At 34.2% G+C, this 25,520-nt stretch overlaps 1 protein-coding gene across 8 annotated transcripts in view; it reads right to left on the minus strand.

Annotated features, from left to right (window-relative positions):
- Positions 1 to 25,520, minus strand: part of Lrp1b (low density lipoprotein-related protein 1B) — a 2,058,309-nt gene that overhangs the window by 241,809 nt on the left and 1,790,980 nt on the right. For all 8 annotated transcript variants that reach the window (XR_374143.4, XM_006498463.4, XM_006498461.4 and 5 more), the window contains 3 exons: positions 23,552 to 23,674; positions 21,304 to 21,485; positions 14,533 to 14,732 (listed from right to left, as the gene is read on the minus strand). Coding sequence is in view for 7 of the 8 variants with exons in the window: in XM_006498463.4 (XP_006498526.1) it covers positions 14,533 to 14,732; positions 21,304 to 21,485; positions 23,552 to 23,674 (505 nt within the window). In the remaining variant the exon portion in view is untranslated. The remainder of the gene's footprint in view (positions 1 to 14,532; positions 14,733 to 21,303; positions 21,486 to 23,551; positions 23,675 to 25,520) is intronic.

The following is a 25,520-nucleotide window of genomic DNA, read 5'->3' on the forward strand; positions in this document are numbered from 1 at the left end:
ATTTAAAAAAAAAAGAAAAAAAAAAAAAAGAAGGGTAAGATTCCCATATTAAAAGCCCAGAAAATATCTTGAACAATGTAAGTGAAGAAAATTTTCTGTAACCAAAATATATGCCTATAAACTTACAAGAAGCTTATAGAACAAATAGATGGGACCAGAAACAAAAATCCTGTTACCACATAGTAATCAAACACAAAATGGACAGAACAAATAAAAAATTATTAACAGCTACAAGGGAAAAAACGCCAAGTAACATATAAAGACAGACCTATCAGTATATTGCCATAATTTTCAACAAAAACTCTAAAAGTCAAACGGGCTTGATCAGATGTCTTGCAAACCCTAAGAGACCACAGATGTCTCTAGACTACTGTGCACAGCAAATATTTCAATCACCATACATGGAGAAAGCAAGACATTCCATAACAAAATAATATCTTTACACTAAGAATCTTTACACTAATATCTTTACAGCTCTACAGAGGAAACTAGAAGAAAAAGGCCAGCCCAAAAATGCTAAATACACCCAAGAAAACAAAAAACTAATAATTTTATAGCAAAACCAAAAGAAGAGAACACACACACACACCACCAACAACAACAACAACAACAATAATATCAAAATAACAGGATCAAACAATCATTGGTCATTAATATCTCTCAACATCCATGGACTCGACTAACCAATAAATAGACACGCACTAACAGAGTGGATGTGTAAACAGGATTCATCATTCTGTTACATATAAGAAGCCGACCTCAGCAACAAAGATGGTCAATGTCTCAGAATAAAGGCCAGGAGAATTGTTTTACAATCAAATATATTCAAGAAACAAGCCCAAGTAGCCATTCTGATACCTGATAAAATAAAGTTTCAATCAAAAGTAATCAAATGAGATAGGAAAGTACACTTCATAATCATCAAAGAGAAAATCCACCAAGATGATGTCTCAGTTCTGAACATCAATGGCCCAAATGCATAAGTATATGCATTCATAAAATAAACATTACAAAAGCTTAAGTCACACATCAAACCTCCCACATTAATAGTGGGAGACTTCAACATCCCATTTCCACCAATGGACCAGTCATCTAAACTAAAACCTAACAGAGAAATAATGAAACTAAGAGAGGTTATGGATCAAACAGACCTAACAGATATCTACAAAATATTTCACCCAAACATAGAAAAAATATATAGTTTCTTCTTAGCACCTCATGAAACCTTTTCAAAAACTGGTCCCAAAACATGCCTCAACTGACTCAAGTAAATTGAAATAACCCCTTGCTTCTTATTAGGTCACCATGATTTAAAACTCCACTTTAGTAACAACAAAAACAAAAGAATGCTTATAAACTCATGTATACTGAACATCTACTAAATAATCACTGTGCCAAAGAAATAAAGAAGGAATTCAAAGACTTTCTAGAATTAACAGCACAAAATACCCAAACATATTTGATATAGGTAAATAGTGCTAAGAGGAAAGTTCATAGCAATAAATGTCTTCCTAAAGAATTTGGTCAGGCAGTGGTGGCACAGGCCTTTAATCCCAGTACTTGGGAGGCAGAGGCAGGAGGATTTCTGAGTTCAAGGCCAGCCTGGTCTACAAAATGAGTTCCAGGACAGTCAGGGTTATACAGAGAAACCCTGTCTTAAAAAAATAAATAAATAAAATAAAATTTAAAAAAAAGAATTTGAAGAGTTCTCATTCTTTTGATTTAAATATACACCTGAAAGCTCTAGAAAAGAAGCAGCAAATATACCAAAGAGTAGATAGCAGGAAATATTCAGTCTAAAATCAATCAATTAGAATCAAAGAAAAATACACAAAGAATCAACAAAATCAAGAACTGCTTCTTTGAGAAAAGCAACGAGACAGACAAACCCTTAGCCAAAGTAACTAAAAGGCAGAGACAGTATATCAGTTAACAAAATCACTAATGACAAAGGACACATAACAACAGACATGGAGGAAATTAAAATAAAATCATTATATCTTTCATCAAAAGTCTCTACTTCACAAAATTGAAAAATTAAAAAAATGGCTGGTTTTCTAAATAGATACAACGTACTAAATTTTAATCTGATCCCATTAACAATTAAATAATCCTATAAGGAAATAGAAGCAGTAATTAGAAAGCTCCCAACAAAACACAGCCCAGGATCAGAGACTAAGTTCTATCAGACTTTCAAAGGAGAGCCAATATCAAAACTCCTTAAAATATTTCATGAAATAGAAACAGAAAGAATACTGCCAAACGCATTCTAAGAGGCCACAGTTACCCTGATATCTAAACTACACAAAGACTCAACAAAGAAAGTTTCATACCAATCTCCCTTATGAACCTTGATGCAAAAATACTCAATAAAATACTCTTAAATATAATCTAAGAACTCATCAAAAACTTCATCCACCATGAACAAGTAGGCCTCATCCCAAGGATGCAGAGGTGGTTTAATATATGAAATTCTACCAATATAATCCACCATATAGCAAATTGAAAGAAAAAACATATGATCATCTAATTATATATATAAAATGGACTTTGACAGAACCCAATACCCCTTCAAGTCTTGAAGAGATCGGCAATATAAGGCACATACCTAAACACAGTAGGGAATACAGGAAGCCAATAGCCAACAGAAAAGTAAATGGAAAGAAACTTCAATCAATCCCACCACAATCATGGACAAGACAAGACTGTCCACTCTCTCTATCCCTCTTCAGTTTAGTACTTGAAGTTGTTGCTAGAGCATTAAGACAACTAAAGAAGATCAAGGCAAGACAAATTGGAAAGAAAGAAGTAACTGGAAAGGAAGAAGTGAAAGTAACACTACTTGAGATGATATAATATTGTAATAAGTGACACCAAAACTCTACAAAAGATCTACAGCTGACAAACAGCCTCAGAAAAGTGGCTGGATGAAAAAATTAACAAATTAACAAACAAAAAACCAGTAGTCCTCCTTCATACAAATAATAACCTGGCTGAGAAAGAAATCAAGGAAACAATACCCACCACAATAGCCACAAACAATATAAAATTCTGTAGTGTAACTCTAAAGAAGCAAGTGAAAGATTCATATGACAGAAACTTCAAGTCTCTGAAAGAAGAAATTGAAGATATCAGAAGATGGAAAGATCTCCTGGATCAATAGGATTAATGTATTAAAAAATGGCCAATTTACCAAAACCTATCTAGAGGTTGAATGCAACTCCTATCAAAATTCCCACAAAATTCTCTGCAGACTTTGAAAGAACAATTCTCTACTTGATATGGAAAAACAAAAGACCCAGTGTAGCTAAAACAGTCTGGTACAATAAAAGAATGTCTGGAGGTATCACCATCCCTGATTTCAAGCTGTAGTACAGGGCAATAATAATAAAAACTGCATGGCATTGATGTAGTAACAGACAAGTTGATCAATGGAACCAAATTGAAGACCCAGAAATAAACCCACATACATATGGACACATGAATTTTGACAAAGAAGCCAAAACCATACAACAGAAAAGGGAGAGCATCTTCAACAAATGGTACTGGTGTAACTGCATGTTTGCACATAGAAGAATGCAAATAGAACTATATTTATCATCCTGCATAAAACCCAAGTCCAAACGGATCAACGACATCAACTTAAAACCACACACACAGCCAGGCGGTGGTGGTGCATGCCTTTAATCCCAGCACTTGGGAGGCAGGGGCAGGTGGATTTCTGAGTTAGACCCCAGTCTGGTCTACACAGTGAGTTCCAGAACAACCAGGGTTATACAGAAAAACTCTGTCTCGAAAAACAACAACAACATCAACAACAACAACAACAACAACAACAACAATAATAATAATAATAATAAAATAAAACAAATAAATAAAAACCTACATACACTAAACCTCATAAATGAGAAAGTGAGAAATAGCCTTGAAGGCTGCAACTAATAAATGGTGCTTTGTGAAGCTGAAAAGCAAATTACAGCCTACACATTGGGGAAAGAACTTTTACAATCTTACATCTGAGAGAGGGCATAGAATATATAAAGAATTCAAGAAGTTTGACAACAACAAACCAAATAGCACAATTTAAAAACTGGATACAAAACTAAACAGAATTTTCGACAGAGTAATCTCAACTGGCCAAGAAGCACTTAAAGATATCTTTAACATCAGGGATATGCAAATCAAAAAGAACCATGAGATTCCATATTATACCCATCAGAATGGTTACGATCAAAAACTCAAGTGATAGCACTTGCTGTCAAGAATGTGGAGCTTGAAAAGGAGCTAACATTGTTACTGGGAATGAAAGTTCTTACTACCACTCTGGAAATCGATCTTGCTGTATTTCAGAAAATTGAGAATAGTTCTATCTGAAGACCCAGGTATACCTCTCCTGAAAATATACCCACTGATGCCATTTCACAAAGACACCTATTCACAACAGTTTTATTTGTAATAGCCAGAAGGTGGGAACAAACCAGATGGCTCTCAATCAAAAAATGGATACATATTATGTGGTCCATTCACACAATGGAATACTACTCAGGTATTAAAAACAAGGACTTCATGAATTTTACAGTCAAATGGATGGAACTTGGGAATATCATCCTGAGTGAGGTTATCCAGACCCAAAGAGAAATGCATAATATGCACTCACTTGTAAATAGATATTAGCAGAAAATTACAGGATATCCATGCTACATTCCTCAAATCCAAAGTATCTAAACAAGAAGGAAGGCCCAAATGAGGTTGCTTGACTCTCACTTAAAATGGGGAGTAAAATAGTCATAGGAGACAAATAGATGGAGCCCATCTCCACCAGAGGAACTAGATGGAAAGGGGGATGGGAAAGGGAATGTGAGATTCAGGATCAAGTGTTGCTCAGAGAGACAGGAGAGTACCAGAGGGGCAGGAGAATGAATGGAAATTGGTAGCTGGCAGGTGTGGTGGAGTATCTCTAGGATGTGCCACAGACCTGAGATGGAGAAGGATCTCGGGACTCTATGAGGGTAACTTTAGCTTACACTTCTAGCAGTGGGGACATGGAACCTGAAGTGATCATCTCCTGTAGCCAGACAGGTGCATCAAGGGATGGATAAGGACCCATCCATAAAACTTTTGACCAAAAATTTGTCCTGTCTGCAAGAAATGCAGGGACAAAGATGGACCACTGACTGAGGAGGAAATGGTCAACTAATACCTGGTCCAACTTGAGACTCATCCCAAAGGCAAGCACCAATCCCTGAAATATTGATGATGCTCTGTTATACTTACAGACAAGAGTTTAGCATAACTGTCCCCTGCAAGGTTTCATTCAACAGCTGCAGAAGCCTATAACCAAATATTGGACAGAACTCAGGGCTGTGTATAGAAGAGTTAGGGAAGGGTTTGAATGCTTCTAAGAGGATAGCAACTCCACAGAAAGATCAACAGAATCAACTAATCTGGACACTTTGGAGCTCTCAGAGACTGAACCAATAGTCAAAGACCATATTTGTACTGGACCTAGGCTTCCTGCATGTATGCAGCTAAGGTACATCTTGGTCTTCTTGTGGGTGCTCCAATAAATGAGACAAATGCTATAACTAAAGCTGTGGCCTGTCTGTGGATCCTGTTACCCTAACTGGGCTGCCTTCTCTATCCTCTGGAAGAGAATGCACTTAGCCTTTTAGAGACCTGTTGTAACAGGTTGGGGAGAAACCCTGGCGGTTCTCCATCCTCCCAGCAGAGAAGAGGTGGGGATAGGAGGAAGGATTGTGTGAGAGAGAAACCAGAGGCAGGGAGGGCAGTGATTGGAGTGTAAAGTGAATAAATAAATTAATGGATGAATATAAAATGTGAGATAGAATTATAACCTCCAAAAAGACACACTATAGGCAATACCACACAGAATCCTTTACTTTCCTGCAATTGTAATACATATTTTGAGGCTGCTTTGACTAACAGTAAAAATTCTCTGCTTGGGCCTGAAATGCCCAATACATAGCTGAAAACGGGATAAGCTTCATGAAGATTGGCTGCTTCAACTTTCTTTTATTGTTTGTTTATATGTATGTATGTATGTATATATGTATGTACATATGTATGAATTTTTGGTTTTTCCAGACAGGTTTTCTCTATGTAGTCCTGACTGTACTGGAGTTCTCCCTATAGAATAGGTTGGTCTCAGACTCACGGAGATCTTCCTGTCTCTGCTTCCCAGTGCTGAGATTAAAGGCATGTTGTCATCCCCACCCAGCTTATTTATCTTTTTTGAGACCAGTTCAATACTACTGTATGTCAGCATGTAGATTATTTAAATGCTTGTCAGCAAAAGCTGGTGAGCTTTCCCTTTCAAGCGTGTAGATAGGAAGAGGAACCAACGACTTTTCAGCCAATTGAAAAATACCAGCCTCAATGGAGTCCATTTCTAGTCCCATGATTGCCAAATGGAAATCTCCAGTTACAGCCTTTTATATTCCACATCATGAACCTGACCATTCCATGATGAGACTGATCCCAACTTGTAAGCAGGAACAAACATATTATGTGACCTAGGTTTTCCCAATCTAGGATCATAATTCTAATAGATATACCATGAGATGCAAATGGAGGTTGTCCACTGATGGTTCAAGTACTGAAATCTTCTCAGCAAAAAGTTGAGAATTGCCTGCACACCTCTTTACAGGGGAAATCCCCTGACACCAATAAGATTGTGTGGGACCAGAACTGAAAAAAAAAAATCTATAGAACGCAGTTTGGCCAATACTGATTAAATATGCACACTTTTGCCCATTTCTCTAAGGGCGCTCAGAGTCGATGTCAATTTCATAGAAGGCAGTGCTGATAAATCATAGCAAAATGAATAATAAATTCACTTGCTGCCCTTCATCTTTGCTCTTTACATTTGATTTCTTGGGTTAATGGTCACATCCATCTGCCAGAATTCCCATAATCAGGTATCTGATTTAGAGCTCCAGTAGCAAAATTGTGAACATGCTTGTGAAATAAAAACAGAACAGAAATGTAATACACAAGCATTTCTGAATGTGTTCTTGTTTGTCCCAGGGGAAGGCTGAAGTAAGGAGATAATTGATTTAAAGCAATCACAATACCAATAATAAAAAACAAAAATCAAAACCAAGTACAAGCAAAGAGCCCCTCTCCAGGCTACAGGGGGTGGTTCAGTCATTAATGATGTTTGCTTCACAAGAATAAGGCTCTCGTTTTGGTCTCCACCAGCAGGCAAAACCAAGTTTCATTCTGAGTTTAGAAGCCCATAAATAGAGTGAGAAGCTAGCAGGGTCCCAGTAGTACACTGGCCATGCTCAATAGCAGAACCAGCAAGTTCTATGCTCTGAAATAGACCCATGTGTCCAAAAAATTAAAGCAAAAACAATAGCAGATGGCATCTAATATTGAAGTATTGCCTAGACACACTGAGAAACACACACACACACACATTGTCATTATTCACTCATGAATGCACACATATCTACTAGATATACAGAATATAAATTAATTAATTAATTAAAAACAAATACCTCTGATTTAACCTTGGCTAAATTTCAAAAAAGAAACATACTAAAATCTTAGGCTGTGGACCAGAGCCTACCAGCCTGTGGCAACAGAACGTCTGAGTCACACCTCCTCATCCCTAGTTTACATTTCTGTACATATCTGAGAGTATGATGTTTTAAGTGACCAAAAACTCAAATAAAAGTAGTTCTAAAATTTCCGTATTTTTAAAATATATACTATGCTACTTCCCCAGTAGCATGCTATCATGATATCGGTATTTATGGGATACCATTTGAGTATTTTAAAAGCCACATAGAACAGTCCCTTTAAAACATAAATTAGACTCTCAGAGAGATGAAACAACCATAGGATATATTGTGACTAAACCTCAAGGTTGAATACTGACATTTGTATAATGAACACCTTCAGGACCAGGATACAACATTATCCTCTAAAGGAACAGGGAGAGTTGACATAATTGCATAGAATTCTTTAGTTTATCCACTACATAAAAGACAATTCACTGATGAGATACAGTTTGGAATTCTATCCAACACTTGATCTTCACAGAAATAGGTCAATTAGTAAAACTTCCAACAAATGCATATCCATCTTATCTGCACGTGCACTTAGCAACCAGCTCAAAAGTCGAGGAAAAGCTACTATAATAAATAAATAAAATCTCATGATCAAAAATGCCTTTTCTTTTCAGCATTTGCTTTGGCAAGACACCATCTTTCTAATATATCATGAGTTCAAGGAAGCAGTTAATGAAAAATGGGATCAAAATCTGAATTTATGTCCTTTGATAAGTTAGAATGAACTTTGGTTCTCAATGGTACTTTCTGGTACTAAATTTGGCTTTTATTATGGAATCAGGATGTTTGCTTATGCCTTGTCATTGCTGAGGTTCCTTTCTGGATACTTTAGTCATCTTATTTTACTAACAAGCATCTGACAAAAGACAAAAACCCTCAAATCCTGTGAAAGGAATTTCCAAGCAAGATTTACAAGTTTTTGCGGACTCAGGAGATAGTTTGGAAATATCAAAGTATGTAAAAATATTACATAGTAGGCTTTGGAAATAAGTTGGTTTTATCTATCTACCTATCATCCATCCATCCATCTATCTATCTATCTATCTATCTATCTATCTATCTATCTATCTATCTATCTATCTATCTATCTATTGACACTCTGCTACTGAATGGGATTAGTGTTCCTATAAAAGGACCCTTGGAATGTTTCTTTCATTCTTTTTACTATGGGAAGTACATACAGGTCCTTCTATGAAGCAGGGCATTCTGGAAGTGTCAAATATGCCAACATCTGGATCGTGAGTTTCCCAGCTTATAGACCTGGAGTAAGTAACAGGTTAGTATTGTTTATAAAATGCTACATAAAGAAGAATTTGTTCTCGAAGCTGAGATAAACTAAGGCAGTTGTTTTTAATCATTCCTAATGCTGCAACCCTTTATTACAGATCCTCATGTTGTGGTAACCCTCAACCAAACACTTACTTTATTGCTACTTCATATCTTTAATTTTGCTACTTTTATTTATGAATTATAACATACATATCAAATATGAATATCTGATATGTGATTTCTGTGAAGAAGTTTTTCAGAAACAGTTTCTTGAAAGGGGTTGTGACCCACAGACTGAGAAACAGTGAACTAAGGCAGTAGTTTCTATTTTAAGTTATATTGTCTTATTTTCTCTCCACTAAAGAAGCAAAAACAAAAAACAAAAAAATACCCCAAGATTTGATGAGGTATAAACTTGAGTGTAGTTATGCTGTTTGTATTACAGGTTTATTTTGTTTGTTCATTTATTGAATATGCTAAAACATACCATTTAAATGGACTCTAAAGAACTCAAGTAGACACACTTATATCTACATGTGCACATATGTACACTGTAGACCTTAATGATATAGGGTATTACAAGCAGGCATCACTTTTTATCATTTTTAAAATATGCAATCTGTAGAAGAGAGAAAACACTTAAACTTTGAAACTTGGCAGATTGCTGTTACAACTGAGTCTCTTGCTTATGATCTATTTGACGTTTTGCTAATTATTTAATCTCTGAGCAAACTTCATCGATGTTAAACGGATTTCATAAAACTTGATGGGGTGAATATAGAAGCATCTACAGTCTTGAACATGGTAAGACTTAAATAGTATCTATGAGATGGATAATGTGCATGGGTGCTTGGTTTAGAACATGATCACTCAAAGCCAAATTTAAAAATATATATTTAAAGTTATCAAATACAATATAATACGTAATATGTGCCAGGTTGTGGGATATTCAGGGGTTACCCTCTCAGAGGAGAAGGGGAGAAGTATGGGGGAAGGATTATGGGAATAGATGACCAGGAGGGGGATCAGTAAGCAGGGTGTAAAGTGAATATAGAAAACACAGAACACAGAGGGGTTACTTTCTCCTGTCACTTTATATCCTGATATAAAACATGTACCTACTACGTATATCCCTAATCTTTCTATGCTAAGTTTGCTAATGTATCTTATTTATCTGATGAGTTAGTATTGAATATGACACTATATCCCTAATCGCCTGGCTACAATCACTTCAAGCATTCTCTCCTGAAGTACTTTAACAGTGTTTAAATTGGTTGCCCTTCCAGGGTCATTCATTTTCCATGCTGCTGTCAAAACTAATAACAGCATTCTATAAACTAAACACCACCAATGGCTCCCTATGACCTAAAGGATGGCTACCAAATTACAAAGTATATAAGGCTTGCCAAAATACAACATCAATTTGTTTTTGTTCGTCTGAATCATCATCTACTTTTTCTATCTTGTTCAGCCAGGGACAAATCACATAACAGCCACACTGTTTCAAGTTGCCGTTATACTCTGCACATGTCAGTCCCTCTGTACAAAGAAAGCTTCCATTTCCTCACTTGGAAAGACTGCTAAAGACTCTCAGAACCAAGAGTTGTCTGCAAAGCTTTCACTAAACCTGTTTCCAGTTCTACAATCAGACCTTTATCTACAATGTAGTTTTTCCCATTGAACTTTGACTTGAAGACAGGGACTTCTTCATCTTTGTAACTGCAGTTTAGAATAATGCATCTTACAAAGGGTTAGTGACTGACTGTGGAATGAGTGAATGGATGACTTAGAAGGAATCTGAAACAAGCTGTATATGAATCAGTGAATATGTAATTTAAAAGAAATTTATAAAATAATCCAAGTTTATTTTAGCATTTTTATTAATATTCTTCCTTTAATACAATAGCATCATTATAAACACACTGTATTATATATACTTAGCAGAATATAAGTGTGTGTGTGTGTGTGTGTGTGTGTATCTGTGAGTGTAGATCACAGAGATGAGCAAATGATTAAATTTTAACATGTCTAGACCAACATTTTGATTAGTATATTGTAAACTCTTATGAACTATCAAGATCCAAGGAATGTTGGGTTTGTTAATAAATGTAAATAGGAAGAAGAAAGTCAGGTGGACACATCTGGGCATGTGTGTGCCCTAGATGTGTTCTGTACTATTTTGTATCATGTTCAAAGCAAATAAATAAATAAATAGAGATACAGGAGATTTTGAACCAAAAATATATGTTTTGTGGGGAATGCATTGCAATTGATGGGGGGGGGGTGGCTTAGTATGCATGAAGCTCCTGGGCTCAAGGCCTCAGGACCATACAAACCCTGACTGTTGCCCCCTGTCTGTAATCTGTAGATAGACACATTAACATTTAAAGTTTAATGCCACCCTCAGCTACCTAGCAAATCTGAGTCCAAAGTCAACTTGAAACTCTATCTCAAACATAAACTGGCATATAAAATAAAGTGTGCTTCACTTCCCAAATTATTTTATGGTTAAAACTGAGTGAACCTCTAAGGAACAGACATGTTTTAAAGCTTAAAGCTTAATGTAAAGACTAAGATCCCTCATTTTTAAAAGTTGGTGTATGAGAGAATGCGGTTGCGAAACATCGGTTGCCCGTCTCACCCATTTCTTTTTTAGATAAACATGCCTCTCCCGATGAGGTTAGCTTCTATCTTAACAACATTAATAACTGAGAGTGATAATGATTGTCAGTGTCAGAGGGAAGATGGTTAGAGAGAAATGTCCCTCAAAATCATAAAGACGTATCATTCAATGCCTCAAATATGCACACCTGTCCAGTGCCTAGAGCAACCAAAGTCACCTTTACCAATGCAGCACACGAATCCTTCCTCCCCCGGACTGTAAGTCAGCATAACTCAGGCTCACTGAAGTCAGCCCCTCATTAAGATGTACCGGATAATTATTATCCTGTACCACGACACTGGCAGTCAGTTACTCGATAAATGCCTCAGTAGTCTTTCTGAAAGACCCTTAGCAGAAATATTGATTCAGCAACAATTTTTTCTTCAGTATTCTCCCTATTTGAGTTTCTAGCTATTTTTGGAATCATTTTTAAATGTAGTAACACCACGATAAACTAATGTTTCAGTCAAATAGTTTATTTTAAAATATTTTTATGCCATATAACTCTGCTGTACTGTATCTTCACCCAGTCACCACCAGTCTCATGAGTGCAAGACACAATGCATTTTATTTCATATTAAATCTGTCAGAGGATTAGTCAAAAACATATCTATATGTATATCTATATGTATATCTACACATATATCTATATGTATATCAATATGTCTATCTATATGTATATGCATATGTATATGCATATGTATATGTATATCTATATCTATATCCATATCTATATCTATATCTATATCTATATCTATCAAACTATCTACCTATCTATGGAGAATGCAGTCAATATTTTCTAATGCATCTAGTATTTTACCTATAAATATTTAATATTCAAATGTCCACAGTTCAGACTAGGAGAAAGCGAAAATTTTATACTATAATATATTTTCAGTATATACCAGCAAAATAAATATTTCTGTGTGGTTTTCTTGTCCTTTTTTTTGATTGGATATTTTATTTACATTTTAAATGTTATTCCCTTTCCTAGTTTCCCCCCTGGAAACCCCTTATCGCACCCACCCCTCCCCTACTTCTATTAGGGTGCTTCCCCCTCCCAGCCACCCACTCCTGCCTCCCTGTCCTGGCATTCCCCTACACTGGGGCATCGAACCTTCACAGGACCAAGGGACTCTCTTCCCATTGATGCCCGACAAGGTCATTCTCTGCTACATATACAGCTGGAGCCATGGGTCCCTTCATGTGTACTCTTTGGTTGGTGGTTTAGCCCCTGGGAGCCCTGGGAAGTCTGGTTGTTTGATATTGTTGTTCGTCCTATGGGGTAACAAATTCCTTCAGCTCCTTCAGTCCTTTCCCTAACTTTTCCATTGGGGACCCCGTGCTCAGTCCCATGGTTGGCTGTGAGTATCTGCCTCTGTATTTGTCAGGCTCTGGCAGAGCCTGTGTGGTTTTCTATACCGAAAATTTTAGCACAGGTCAGTATATTCACAGAAGTATAGTATATATTGTGGATTTAAAATGTAGGGTAGGGAGCACTCTCATAGAGGCAGGGAAGGTGGAGATGATAGGGGGTTTGTGGAGGGGAAACTGGGATGAGGAATAGCATTTGAAATGTAAATAAATAAAACAACCAATAATAAATGAAAAAATATAGGCCCAGCATTCATAGGCACAGATAAAACTTTGAATCTTGTCAAGCTATGACTACAAGAACATTCATTTTTAGATATTTTTGATAGAGAGAACTTTGAAAAGCTAAGTATAATTGTGATTTGTTTTGTTATGATCAACATTTCAAATTCTATATTAACTGATTGCCTGCTCTAATTGCATCCTGGTAGGGTTTCTTAATGTTCGACTGGACTGTCAGCATTTAACTGTATATACTTCAACACACCTAATCACACTGTTCTGTCAAAGGAGCGAATTCAACAGCTTCTTCTCAGCAGTTAGGAAGCTGAAATTGTTTAAGCATCAGCATAGAAGGCATTAGGCAAGATTTGTGGTGCTAAGGCTTTGGGACATTTTTGTCTTTTCTTTTGATTTGTATGGCTGCAGACTTCTGGGGCCTTTGTGTTAGCATACATCGTCAGTGTCTCACCTGACAGGTAAAAGTGTCTTCCCTGTTTTCCTTTATCTGTCTTTCTTTGTTCTGGGAATCTGTCCTAAGCTTAAAGGTCAGAGAAAAATCGCACTATATTAGATCGCACCAAGGGACTGGCTCCTCTGCATCACTTGGATTTGAGGAGATGTTTAGAAATCAAAACATTAAATAACCAAAGTGATGTTAATTCAAGAAAACTTCAGTTTATTTACCCAATGGAAAAATGTTTACGTGCACGTCTAACATTTTGAGAATTCACCTCAGTCATTTGTAGTTTTCTCACTCTGCATCATGCTTGTCCACATTTCTCTCCTTTTTGGAGGCTTGACCTATCAAATGTCTACGTTTTAATTCTTTCATCTTCCTCTAGTTTTATTTTAATGTTCATTTTCCTGCTCATGATTTACCCTTATATAAAATTTCTTTACCTATTTCATATAAATTTGAAACTAATGCATTATAGAAAGGAAAAACAACAATATTTTTAACTTTGTTTGATATATATATATATATTATATTTATATATATATATATATATTTATATGTATATATATATATATTTGTTGCTATAGTGTATAACTGTACACTTAATTATGTGCTAACTTGACCTTGAAGTCTTACTTTACTCCTGACAAAAAAGTACTTATTTTCAACCTTTAAAGTAAACTAAAATTGACATGACTGAAATTAAAAAAAAAAAACAAAACTCACATTTCTAATCAAGTTATCTTTCTATGGCAATTCAGTTAGAAATATATAAATATTAATTTAGAAATCCATTGCCCATTTGTTTATTTAGCAAAGTGTAATTAAAGCAAGCTAACACTTTCAAAATATACATTAACCTTAAATTAAGAAATATGTTTGATAAAAAATATTTAAATTAGTGTTTTCTGCACTTGAAAATCCTGATTTATTTATACTGTTAGACCAACCTTTGTGTCTATGAGATCCATCCATGTTGCTAAATTCAATGTGATTTTCATCAGCCCAATAGAGTCTATGGTTGACATAATCTATTGTTAGTGCCATAGGTCTAGAAATCTTGGTTTCTATGACAACACTCTGATTTGTTCCATCCATTCCGACACGGCCAATGTGAGGATACTCACAGCAATCAATCCAGTACAAATTCCTAGGAAACAAAATCAATAGCCATTTCATTGACTGTTCTACTGGAGTAAAACATTACAAAATATTTGCCTTTTGTGGCACTGTTTCCAAATTAATTATTAGTGTATCTCTGAAATGTGGCTTTCATGACTGGTTTCAGTGCAAATTTCCTTAATTTTTGTTTTTCACATGAACCATTTATACTGCTTGGGATATTCATTTAACATTAAATATATGTTCTTGTTAATATACACAACCATGGATTATTTGTTATATCTATGAACTCTCAGATGCAGTAAAACATTACAAAATATTTGCCTTTTGTGGCACTGTTTCCAAATTAATTATTAGTGTATCTCTGAAATGTGGCTTTCATGACTGGTTTCAGTGCAAATTTCCTTAATTTTTGTTTTTCACATGAACCATTTATACTGCTTGGGATATTCATTTAACATTAAATATATGTTCTTGTTAATATACACAACCATGGATTATTTGTTATATCTATGAACTCTCAGATGCATACAAGTAATGAATGTAAAATTGTGAAAGGTATCTATACTGTTAGAAAACAGAAAAACAACCAATTCTTGTTTCATCCATCTATCTATTACCCCAACATTCTACTACCTAACTGCTGTCAATTTTGACTTCTTACACATTTGAATTATAAGAGTCATTTCATAGCTTTGAATGGACAAAAATTTTCATTAACAAAAAACTATATAGGTATAATTGTTGGTATTTACATGATAAAAATCAGAAAATTTAAAATTGCTACATCTCAAGCCTACAAGAGCCACATGTGTCTGTCAGGTATTATATATCTAATGATGCGTGAAGAGAATGTCTGTTATCACAACACTGTCTATCTCATAGCAGATTTCAACTACAATATCAGAGGTTCTAGGGCAGAATAGGAGGGTAGAACAAAAATAAAATTTATATTGATACTGTTGAGAGTAAAGCTAATGAGGCTGGGTTAATCAGTAATACTGCATGCTGTGAAGTACAAAAAGAGATAAGTAACACATTATTGTATATAAACTAATTTTACTTGTGTCAGAAAATCTCATCAAATAGATTTTAATGGATCCTTTATGCCTTTTTCTAATCACATTTGAAGTTTATTAATCCATTCTCTTTTTCTATGTCTTTTCTTTCTTCTATGTGACTACTTAGCATTTAATTCATCAGATATAAAAGACATATAGCCAAGAATATTTTGTAAAAATATTCTATATGAATTTTTAAAATGTGGTATGTGATTAAATTTTAAAAGTATGAAGAGCTGAAGTTGCCAGGAAAACAGCTTGCCCAACATGTGCAAGGCTCAAATTCAAGTCCACATACTGAAAAGCGAAAAGGATACATAAATAATATTTTACATTTTCAAAAAAATTATATTAAAATACGTTTCTAGTTAGTTCCACTGACTTCCATGTTATGATTGAATGTTTACTGCTTCTGTGCTTTTCGTATGTTCTTCATGACATGTGCCGTTACTTGTGTTTCCTTACTTAAAATTATGCTTGTAAACATGTAATTTACATTGGTCTGTCTGCTCTCCCCAATTAATTTCTTGATTAATATTAGTTCATATATTCAGGGTAGATTCAAAGAGATATATTCTTGTGAAGCCTTAAGAGAACAATGAATGATCTCTGCTATTGCTATGCACCACCAGGCAACAGTATCTATTTCCTTAGGTTTATATAGAATTAATGCAATAATAATCAAAAAATCATTTCTTGACTTGTTGCAGATAGAGTCGAACAATCCATGATGATGAAAGGTCCCTTTCCTCACAATCAAACAATCCTTAGTTGCAGATATCTTTAAGCACTGGAGAAAAAGAGGCAAAATGAGAATGTATGTTTTCCTAAAATGGCCTCACAGGTGAATTCAATACACATGGACATGACGATATTAAGACAGAATTATTTGACAATTACAGTAAAAAGTTTGCGTGATAATTGGTGAAATTTGTTAGGGAAATTTACCCTTACTTGGACCTGAAACTTATCTTTATAATTAGCTTACAAATTTCTTGTGAAATGCAGCCATTTATTTCAGATTTTAGGACACAGTAAGACTTAATTGCAGATTGTGAGTGTATAAGAGGTGTAGAATACTGTCCTTTCAGGCCTTTATAGTAGTGTGTGTTGCAAATTGAGTCTCTATTATATTATGGAGTCTCATATATCTATATATCACACACACACACACACACACACACACATATATATCACATGTCTAGTCTTATATGATAGAAGTATAATTGAGAATAAGGACTAGCATCTAGTAGGATGTAGACTAGCATCTTCTCAAAGAAGTGGTATGTGGAATCTAAGGTAGTATACCCTAGAAACAGGTTGTTTTGATTCGAATTTCAAGTCTTCCCATGACTGTGTGAACTTAGATTTAATTAATCTTTAAGAGCCTAAAATTTTTCAAGTCTTGAGAAAACCAATACTAACCTCAATTTTTATACCATTATAAAAAAAGTATAGGAATTAATACTTATAACATATTTTGCTAGAAAGTATCTAATAATATTATTATGCAACACCTTATATATAGCGTATGTGAATAAATATGCATTTGTTTTATTACTATTAACCTAGTGGGTTAACTTGTTATATCAGATTGTTCCTGCATAAATGTATTATGTTCCTGGATTTCTTTTATACTTATCATTTGACTTCCAAAATGAAATAGTCACTAAATCAAACAATATTAAGAAGATCTCTACTCTATTGAAAGAAGGCAGCATTTCACTGAGTATAAATGATCCTCACAGGATCTCTGTTACATTTTGAAGGCAAAGAGCCTTCTCCTTTAGATATATAAGAAAGATTTAACATACATGTATTTTTTAAATTTGTCAGTAACTTTTCTATAAGCAAAATTGGTGTTTTACCTTTACAATAGAACTTCTGTATAATTACCGATGTAAAAAAATGTTTGTTTGTCGTAATTAATATTGGAATAAATTCATCAGTAAAAACTCTTATAGTTCTAAATTGTGCCAAATAAAAAACAATCTTTATTCAAGATCATATAAGAAAATCGTTAGTGTCAGATAGTATTTATTGTGTAATTTCGTTATGTATAAATATTCCAAAGAATATCTGGTTGTAACTATAACAACAGATTCTCTACTCTTAAAGAAATGGTTGTTTTAAATTAATTAAATTATAAGTATCAAAGGCTTATTTTTTTCGAATTCCTATAACAGTTAGAGAAGCTTCTTTCTCCTAACTGTGCATCTAAATCTGAATTGTAAAAATAATCATGTATGCTCCTTTCTTGTGGATTATGCCTAAATAGAAATATACTGAAGTCAACTATTTCTAATTATGAAATTACTAGGAGAAGAGTTTTTAATGTAACTGCAAAGTTTAATGAAATATTTGCTTTCTACATAAAACTAGAAATTGAATTTTTATCTTGGCATGTCATTTATGCATAGCAAGCATTCTTTCTTCATCAGTGATTTCTTTGAAACATGTAGGTCACTTCCAGCTCAAGTATGTATCTGTTTTTGTGGAGGTGTATGTACATGTCTTTATAGCTCTGAACCTACACTTTTGTGTATCTCTAATTTCCCGTTTATTGCCCTGGACCATAGTGAGTGTAACAGACACCATGATCTTTAACTTAAAAATATTCGATTTCTAGATGGTAAGATAAGGCATTTACAATAAAAGGCAGTTCTATGTTCTTAAATGTTTAGTATTTGGTGTCCATTTAGAGACATTTAGAAAATATTTTACATATGAGATATTTCTGATGGCATTGGAAAACAATATTATTCAAGTCAATAAACACAAGATAATGAAAATTCTCATCCTAGTAGGTCTACAGGCCATCCATTTTCCTACTTTGTATGTCTCTTCCTATATTTCTCATGTCTTGGGAAGGACTGACATAAGATAAAATATGTAACCATGGAATAATCATTACAAAATAATTTGCATTGTCATCACATTTATCAACAATAATGGGTATTGATGCTGGCTATATGATGTATCTTTTTCACATAATCATCAGAATGATACATGCTATTATTTCAGCAGTTAGTTAATAAATCATTTGGAAAATAGCTGAACAAAAATGTACTTTTAGACATAAAGTATGGAGATAAAGTTATACTTCACTGAAAAAGCTCTGGAAAGGGTGTTTGAGGTCCTGTATTTAAAACAACAAGGCATGCTTGCAATGATTCAGGTAGTATATTACAAATTCATGCTTAAAATACCCCTTTTATTAAAGAAAGTTTAACTGTTCTGATGGGAGTATGCAGGACTTGTGTGCCTTCAGCTCCCCCCCCCTTTGTTTGGGTGTTTACTGGAAAACAGACTCTCAAATTATGGTCATTTTATTACTAAAACCTCAAATATGATGTAGTTGAAAAATGTGGGACTATAGCCTGAATATTGAATTACAGCCCCCAGTTTAATATTTTACACACTAAATGATTCTAAGAAAGTCATTTAACTAATTTGAGATAGAATATTCTTATACATAGTATAAGAAAAGTCATAAAATAATCACAATTTTATCTGAAGGAAATTTAGAAAACATCCCCAAAATGCCTTTTCAAAGTTTGGATGTTTAATTGCATTAAACAGCTTAGTGATCAAATGGACAATTCTTGACTTATCTCTCACCAACAACAGGAAAGAATTCACATCTCTTCATAAAATAGGATGCTAGTCAGAATAGCAGATTAAATCCTATGCATATCACAGTAGAGATGTCATGTGAAAAGTTGTTAATTATATTTTTATTGAACAGCTTCATAAATTTAGGTGGCATCTTTGAATTGGAGCCATACAGCATTCTATAAAGGAAAGTCATTCTCTGTCTGAGGCTCTTCTTACAACTGCTAAATCCAATTACCTATTATCTCTTTCTGGAGAACCAGGAGAACCGTGTTAAATTTGGCAGTATTGAATTGTAGGTATTAAAATGGGTGACTTTGTTTCATGAAATGATCCCGTTTTATTTACTTATTTTGTTATAAAATAGTATACAGGTATTATAATCCAAATATTATCCAAAACTGAAAACTCCAAGTAGTACTTTATAATATCCACAATAATATCTCCTTAACTATTTTGGTTGACAATTTTAGTGAGAGGATTATGTCTGTGACAACTGAACACTGTATTCAGTTTATAGGGTGATAACTGTATCTTGGGAGAAATAAATCCCAGAGACTAATCAGCTGTACCAACTAGACTATGAACAGTGTTTGCTTCTTAAACAAGAAATTCTGAAGCCTTTTTGTATTTATAAACCTGTACTGTTTCTTTTATTAGAAGTAAAGGATCTTCAATGGCTTAGAAAAAGAAGCCAAATAAGTTTGAGTTTCTATGGAGTACAACAAATGAGACAGTCAAGTACAAAGTTTCTGACAAAATGGCAAAGCAGTGAAATAATCTACAAACTTATGAATGAATATAAGTGGATGCTAAATTCAGAATACCTGACCAATGTCTACTAAACCACTCATAGGTACACTCATGTATAAATGGTTTGTTTAAAATTCTTTTCAACATTATATTGGTATGGTAAAGAAAAAATATAATAAATTATTACATAGAGTAATGTTGAAATGTGTACAATCCCTTGGAAACAACAATACAGTACAATCTTATATGAGTCCATATACTTCAGCCAAATTAACATTTAAAATTAAATTATCCTGTATATTATGACATAATCATTTCCCTCTTATAAACATGAGAGACATAAAACAGAAATAGGCTGTATTAGCAATAAGCAAAATTGAAAGGTGGCTAAAGCATCACTACTGTTATTTATCAAAACATCCCTTGGAAAGGGAATTTCTACTAAACTTCTGCTGGCTTCTCAAAAGGTGTCCTCGTTTAACACAACCAGTTTTCTCTAAATTTGTTATTTTAATCTGCATTGAACTACAGAAGTAATTTTGAGCATGCAAATATGCTACATTATACTATAAAAATTGAGAGGCATGCATTCTATATGTATCAAAAAATGGAATTGGAAATAAACAAAAATGGTCATACTGTATAGATTTCGCCCTCACCATAGAGCTTTGACACATTAATGGATGTAACCTGCTGCTCAAAAATATCTTCAATGTGCTCGCCATTCTCACGCTCCACAACTAATCTTTCCCATGGTACTCTGCTTTTCCTTTTGATGATGCAATCTCATTTGCTATCTATAAGCACCAAATATAGGTACCTGCTATAAGAGTAGTGCTTTTATTCTTTACAGTTTTGACCAAGTGAACACTTTCAGGGTCTTCTTCTTCCCTTTTGTACAGTTTGAGGCACCAACATCAGTTAAGTCTCTTTGTTGTGTTCATTTCATTGACTTCTTTGGAAAGGAATCTTTTTTATATATTTAGAAAGCAGATATTTTAAATGGATTCTAAATTCATCACTCTGACTGCTATGACCATACTTACTAACCTTGATTGTAAAAAAAGTTCTTTACATTCATATATTACTTTAATTTACATTGTAATAACACAGAGAGTTGTCACAATGAGAGTAGTCTAAAGATTTAGGATTTTTAACAGTTTTACAAACCCGGCTCGTGGATCTAAAGACAGGTCCCTGGGAAACTTCAGCCTTTTGCTAACAAGTACAGTAGGGTATAAGCCATTGAGTTTGGATACTTCAATTATCCTTTTCTCTGTGTCAGACCAATAAAGGTTTTTGCCAATCCAATCAACAGCAAGTGCATTGGGGACAGCAGTGTTATGCACTACCTAACAAAATAAGAATTTAGAAAATTAACAATATAAATAGCTTCAATAAGAATCAAGCAATTGTTTCTTGATTTTAATTGAGATACAGAATTCCATTTAAACTGAAGAAATTAAATTTAGATAAAGAAGAGAACAATTTACCACAACACATTACTTATTTCAAAGAATTACCCAGTGTGTATTTAGTCTTCTAGATGTTACATATATGTTTGTAGAAATTAATGCAAATAATAGACCCTAAGTATATGCACAGTTGGGGACCTCATTTCATTAGACTTTATCTGCTTATCCTCTCAAACACTGGGAAAAAATTCTATCACATGTACATACAACCCCTTATCAATAATTATTTTTTATCAGATTTTGGCATGGCTTTAGTAATATCCGTCCCACTCTCACAAATCCTTTAGCCCTATACAGCATTATATTAAGAATCAGGACTGTGCATTGTGTTTGAACGTACCCAAGTAGAAATAAAAGAGAGTTTAGCTTCTGATTCCAACTGGTGCAATTCTTAAGGTGTTTGGCTTTAGGTATAAAGATACATTTTAAAAAGATGTATAAGTAATTATGCTACATATGACAAGTATTTAAAATCTCAGTACTTTATAACTATATGAAAGGAAATAATTTTAATCATAGAGGATCTTTATACAGTCATAGACAAAAAGTATGAAGCTTAGAATCATGATTTGTCTAGGCAGTCAATGGTAATGACATAGAGAAGCTGGAGGGCTTGAAGCTGCCATGATATTGCCTTAGTGTTTTGACTGCAAGACATATTTGCTTCAGTTTTCATCCAAATCCCAAATTTCAAAATTGACCTTGCTGCTTCAATGAACATCAATGAACTAGTTTAAGGTAACAACAGAATTAGAGTTGGACAGTGATACAGATGTACCTTTAAAAAAAGTATCCTCAAAATATAAAAGTGGACATTATTAATACATGTCTTATAAGAAAATACATGATTGAGTTTCATAGATTTGATACAGACTTACAAGAATTATCAGAGAACAAAATCTCCTCATTCTTTTAACTACACCAATTGTCCTGCTAAGTATACCGCTCCTATAGTCCTATGATTCATAAGTCTTTAAAAACAGTATTACTTATTTATTGTTTGTTTGTTTGTTTTCATGTACAAATGTCAGCATGTGCAGATGTCTATTATGGAACCATTTGCATGCTTGGTACCCACAGAAGCCAGAATAGAGCTTTCTCACCCCAGAACAGGAGTTACAGACAGTTGTGAGTCAACTTATGTGGGTGCTGGAAATTAAAACTGGGTCCTTTTCCACATTGAGGAACCTGTGCCTCCAGATGCATAGGGAGCAGAGGATTTACCTTATCTGGCATCTATGGGAGGGGAGCCCCGTGGTCCTGTGGAGGCTTGGTGACCAGAATAGAGGAATGTTAGAACACTGAGGCAAGGGGTGGGTGGGTAGGTGGGTGGAACACCCTCATAGAAGTAGGGGCTGGGGAAGGAGTAGGAGGTTTAACTGGGAAGGGGAATAGCATTTGAAATGTAAATAAACGATATAGCCAATAAAATAAAAGAAAGAAACTGGGTCCTCTTCAAGAGCATCAAGCACTCTTAGTACCTGAGCCGTTTCTCAAATTCCTAAGAACTTCTATATAATACATCTTGCAGCATACACACTGAAGTAATATTTTTATCTAAAAGTTAGCATAACCTTAACGTGGTACTAAGTAGCTCACGTCTAGAATGTGGCATGTATTATAAGGTAATAAAAACATTAATAATTGTACACATGTGCGTTCAACTATTTCCAACTAAGTAAATTTTAGGAGTACTAAAATTTCAATCAACAATCCATTGTTTGTTAAAGTTACAAATCTTATCAAATAGCAAGAAATAGTAAAAATAGAACATAAAACTAAAATATCTTATTTATACTTTAAAATTTTAATACTTAAACAGTGAAAGTGTAAAAATGAATTCAAGCTAATATGCTCTACAAACAATAATTTGCTATTAAGATTTTATGTCTTATACAATAATACCAATGAAGTATTCAGTTATTCTTCCTATATATAGTTACCTTGATGTCACTTCCATTTAGACACATTCTGTTTATGCGACTTCCATTGGGTCTGCTAGAATCAATCCAATATATGAATTCTTCTCTATAATCGAAGTCTAGAGCAATAACATTGTTTAATCCCTAAAAGTAAGAGGAGCACACTTTCAATAACTATTAGGATTCTTTCTAATGTTTAGCATCCAGAGAAATCACCATCTCTCTTTGAATATAAATGATTGCATATCACACTAACATTTGTGACAAATATTTTAAGAACATAGTACGTTTTTATTTTCTTCATACCACATGTTTAAAAGATATATTATTCATTTGAGAATAATACCCTAATAAGAAACATATTTTTCAATATTTATAATTTTTAAATAAATATTCAACAATGTGAAAAAAGTAAAGAGAGAAGGTTATAGAAATAAATTAATTCTGCTCTTCTTCCTGTGTCCTCCCTCTATTGAAATAAGATCAAACGTCTCTATATAAGAACAACTATTGAAATTGATATGGGAAAACAACATTAAGAAAGCACAAGACATTCACAGATGCAAATCAGAAAAAAAAAATCATCACTGAGATGACATAAAGCCCACCCCAGCCAAGGAGCTATTTGCAACTGACACCTGATGGTAAAGGGAAATATGAGCTTTCTCCAATGGCTTGACACTGGATTTAATCACTCGCTGATTAATGCTACAGGAAAGGCCCCACACCTGAGAATAGTTGGCCAACATGGAGTGGACTCCAGTTTTCATCTGATTTGATTATTTCTGTCATGTTGGGTTTTATGTTTGCATCCTGGCTTGGTTGGTTGGTTATTTTGATTTTCCTATTTAGTTAGTTAGTTAGTTAGTTAGTTAGTTAGTTAGCTAGTTAGTTAGTTGCTTGATTACTTCAAATTTTCATTTTATTATTTGTTTATTATTTGGTTGTTTGTTTTTAGAGAAAAAGACAGAGCATAAGGTTAGACCCCTAAGGCGATGTGGAAGATCAGCCAGGAGAATATAGTGAAAATATATTTCCTAAAAATAAATGTAAATTAGAAAGTAAATAATAATTTGAATGAAGTGTAACAATAATTACTGGGGAGGATATGGAGAAGGTTACTTATTTATTCACTGTAGTAATACCATAAAATTTGTAGGAAGCCCTATTAGTGTTAACTATTCTTAACACTAAGAACATACCTAAACACCTAGATAAGTAAGAAAGTTCATTTCATCTCCCAAACTGGTGAGTCTGTTCCTTCTTTCATGATCCCCATCACACTATACATAGTAACTACCTCTTCTATTACTCTGTTTCATGATATCATCATAGTGGTCTAGGCTATGTGATTCTCTCATAGCAAAGCACATTTTCAAGGGCAACCCCATTCTAGCTTTATTTTCATGACCCTGGAACTCTCCTCATTTATTTTTATTATAACTATAAATATAAGAGCTACTGAGCCAGAAATGGAGCAATAGGAAAAAGACAGAAAAGGAAAGAAGAGTAGGGGAAGAATGTGAATAAGAACAATGTATTGTAATATACTAAAATTTGTTTGCATTTAAAAATTAAATCAAAGAAAACCAAATAAGAGAAATTATGTTAAAATAAACAAATTAGAACACCATGACTGAGTCATCAAATGAAGCATAACTGTTTGTTTTTCATCTAAGACAGGTCGCACAATGGCAGCTATATCTACACCTGCATCTCAGTGAGCAGCTTTGGTTATCTGAAAAATAGTCCAAAGCTAATACATGATATACAAGCACTAGGGGGAGACATTGGAATTGTCCAGTTCACAGATGAAAGCTGGGCTTCTCTGGGATTTCCTTCAAGAACCTTGCTGTGGGTGAGTAGGGCTGTTATTGCCTACATCGAAAAGATATTAGTGACCAGTATAAGTCACTCTGTCGCTCTCTTCTGCTTTCATTTTCCCAAACTATATGATAGTGTCTTGGACTGTTTGCAACCATGTTCCTAA

The sequence above is a fragment of the Mus musculus genome, chromosome 2 (assembly GCF_000001635.26).
Source record: "Mus musculus strain C57BL/6J chromosome 2, GRCm38.p6 C57BL/6J".
Classification (NCBI taxonomy): domain Eukaryota; kingdom Metazoa; phylum Chordata; class Mammalia; order Rodentia; family Muridae; genus Mus; species Mus musculus.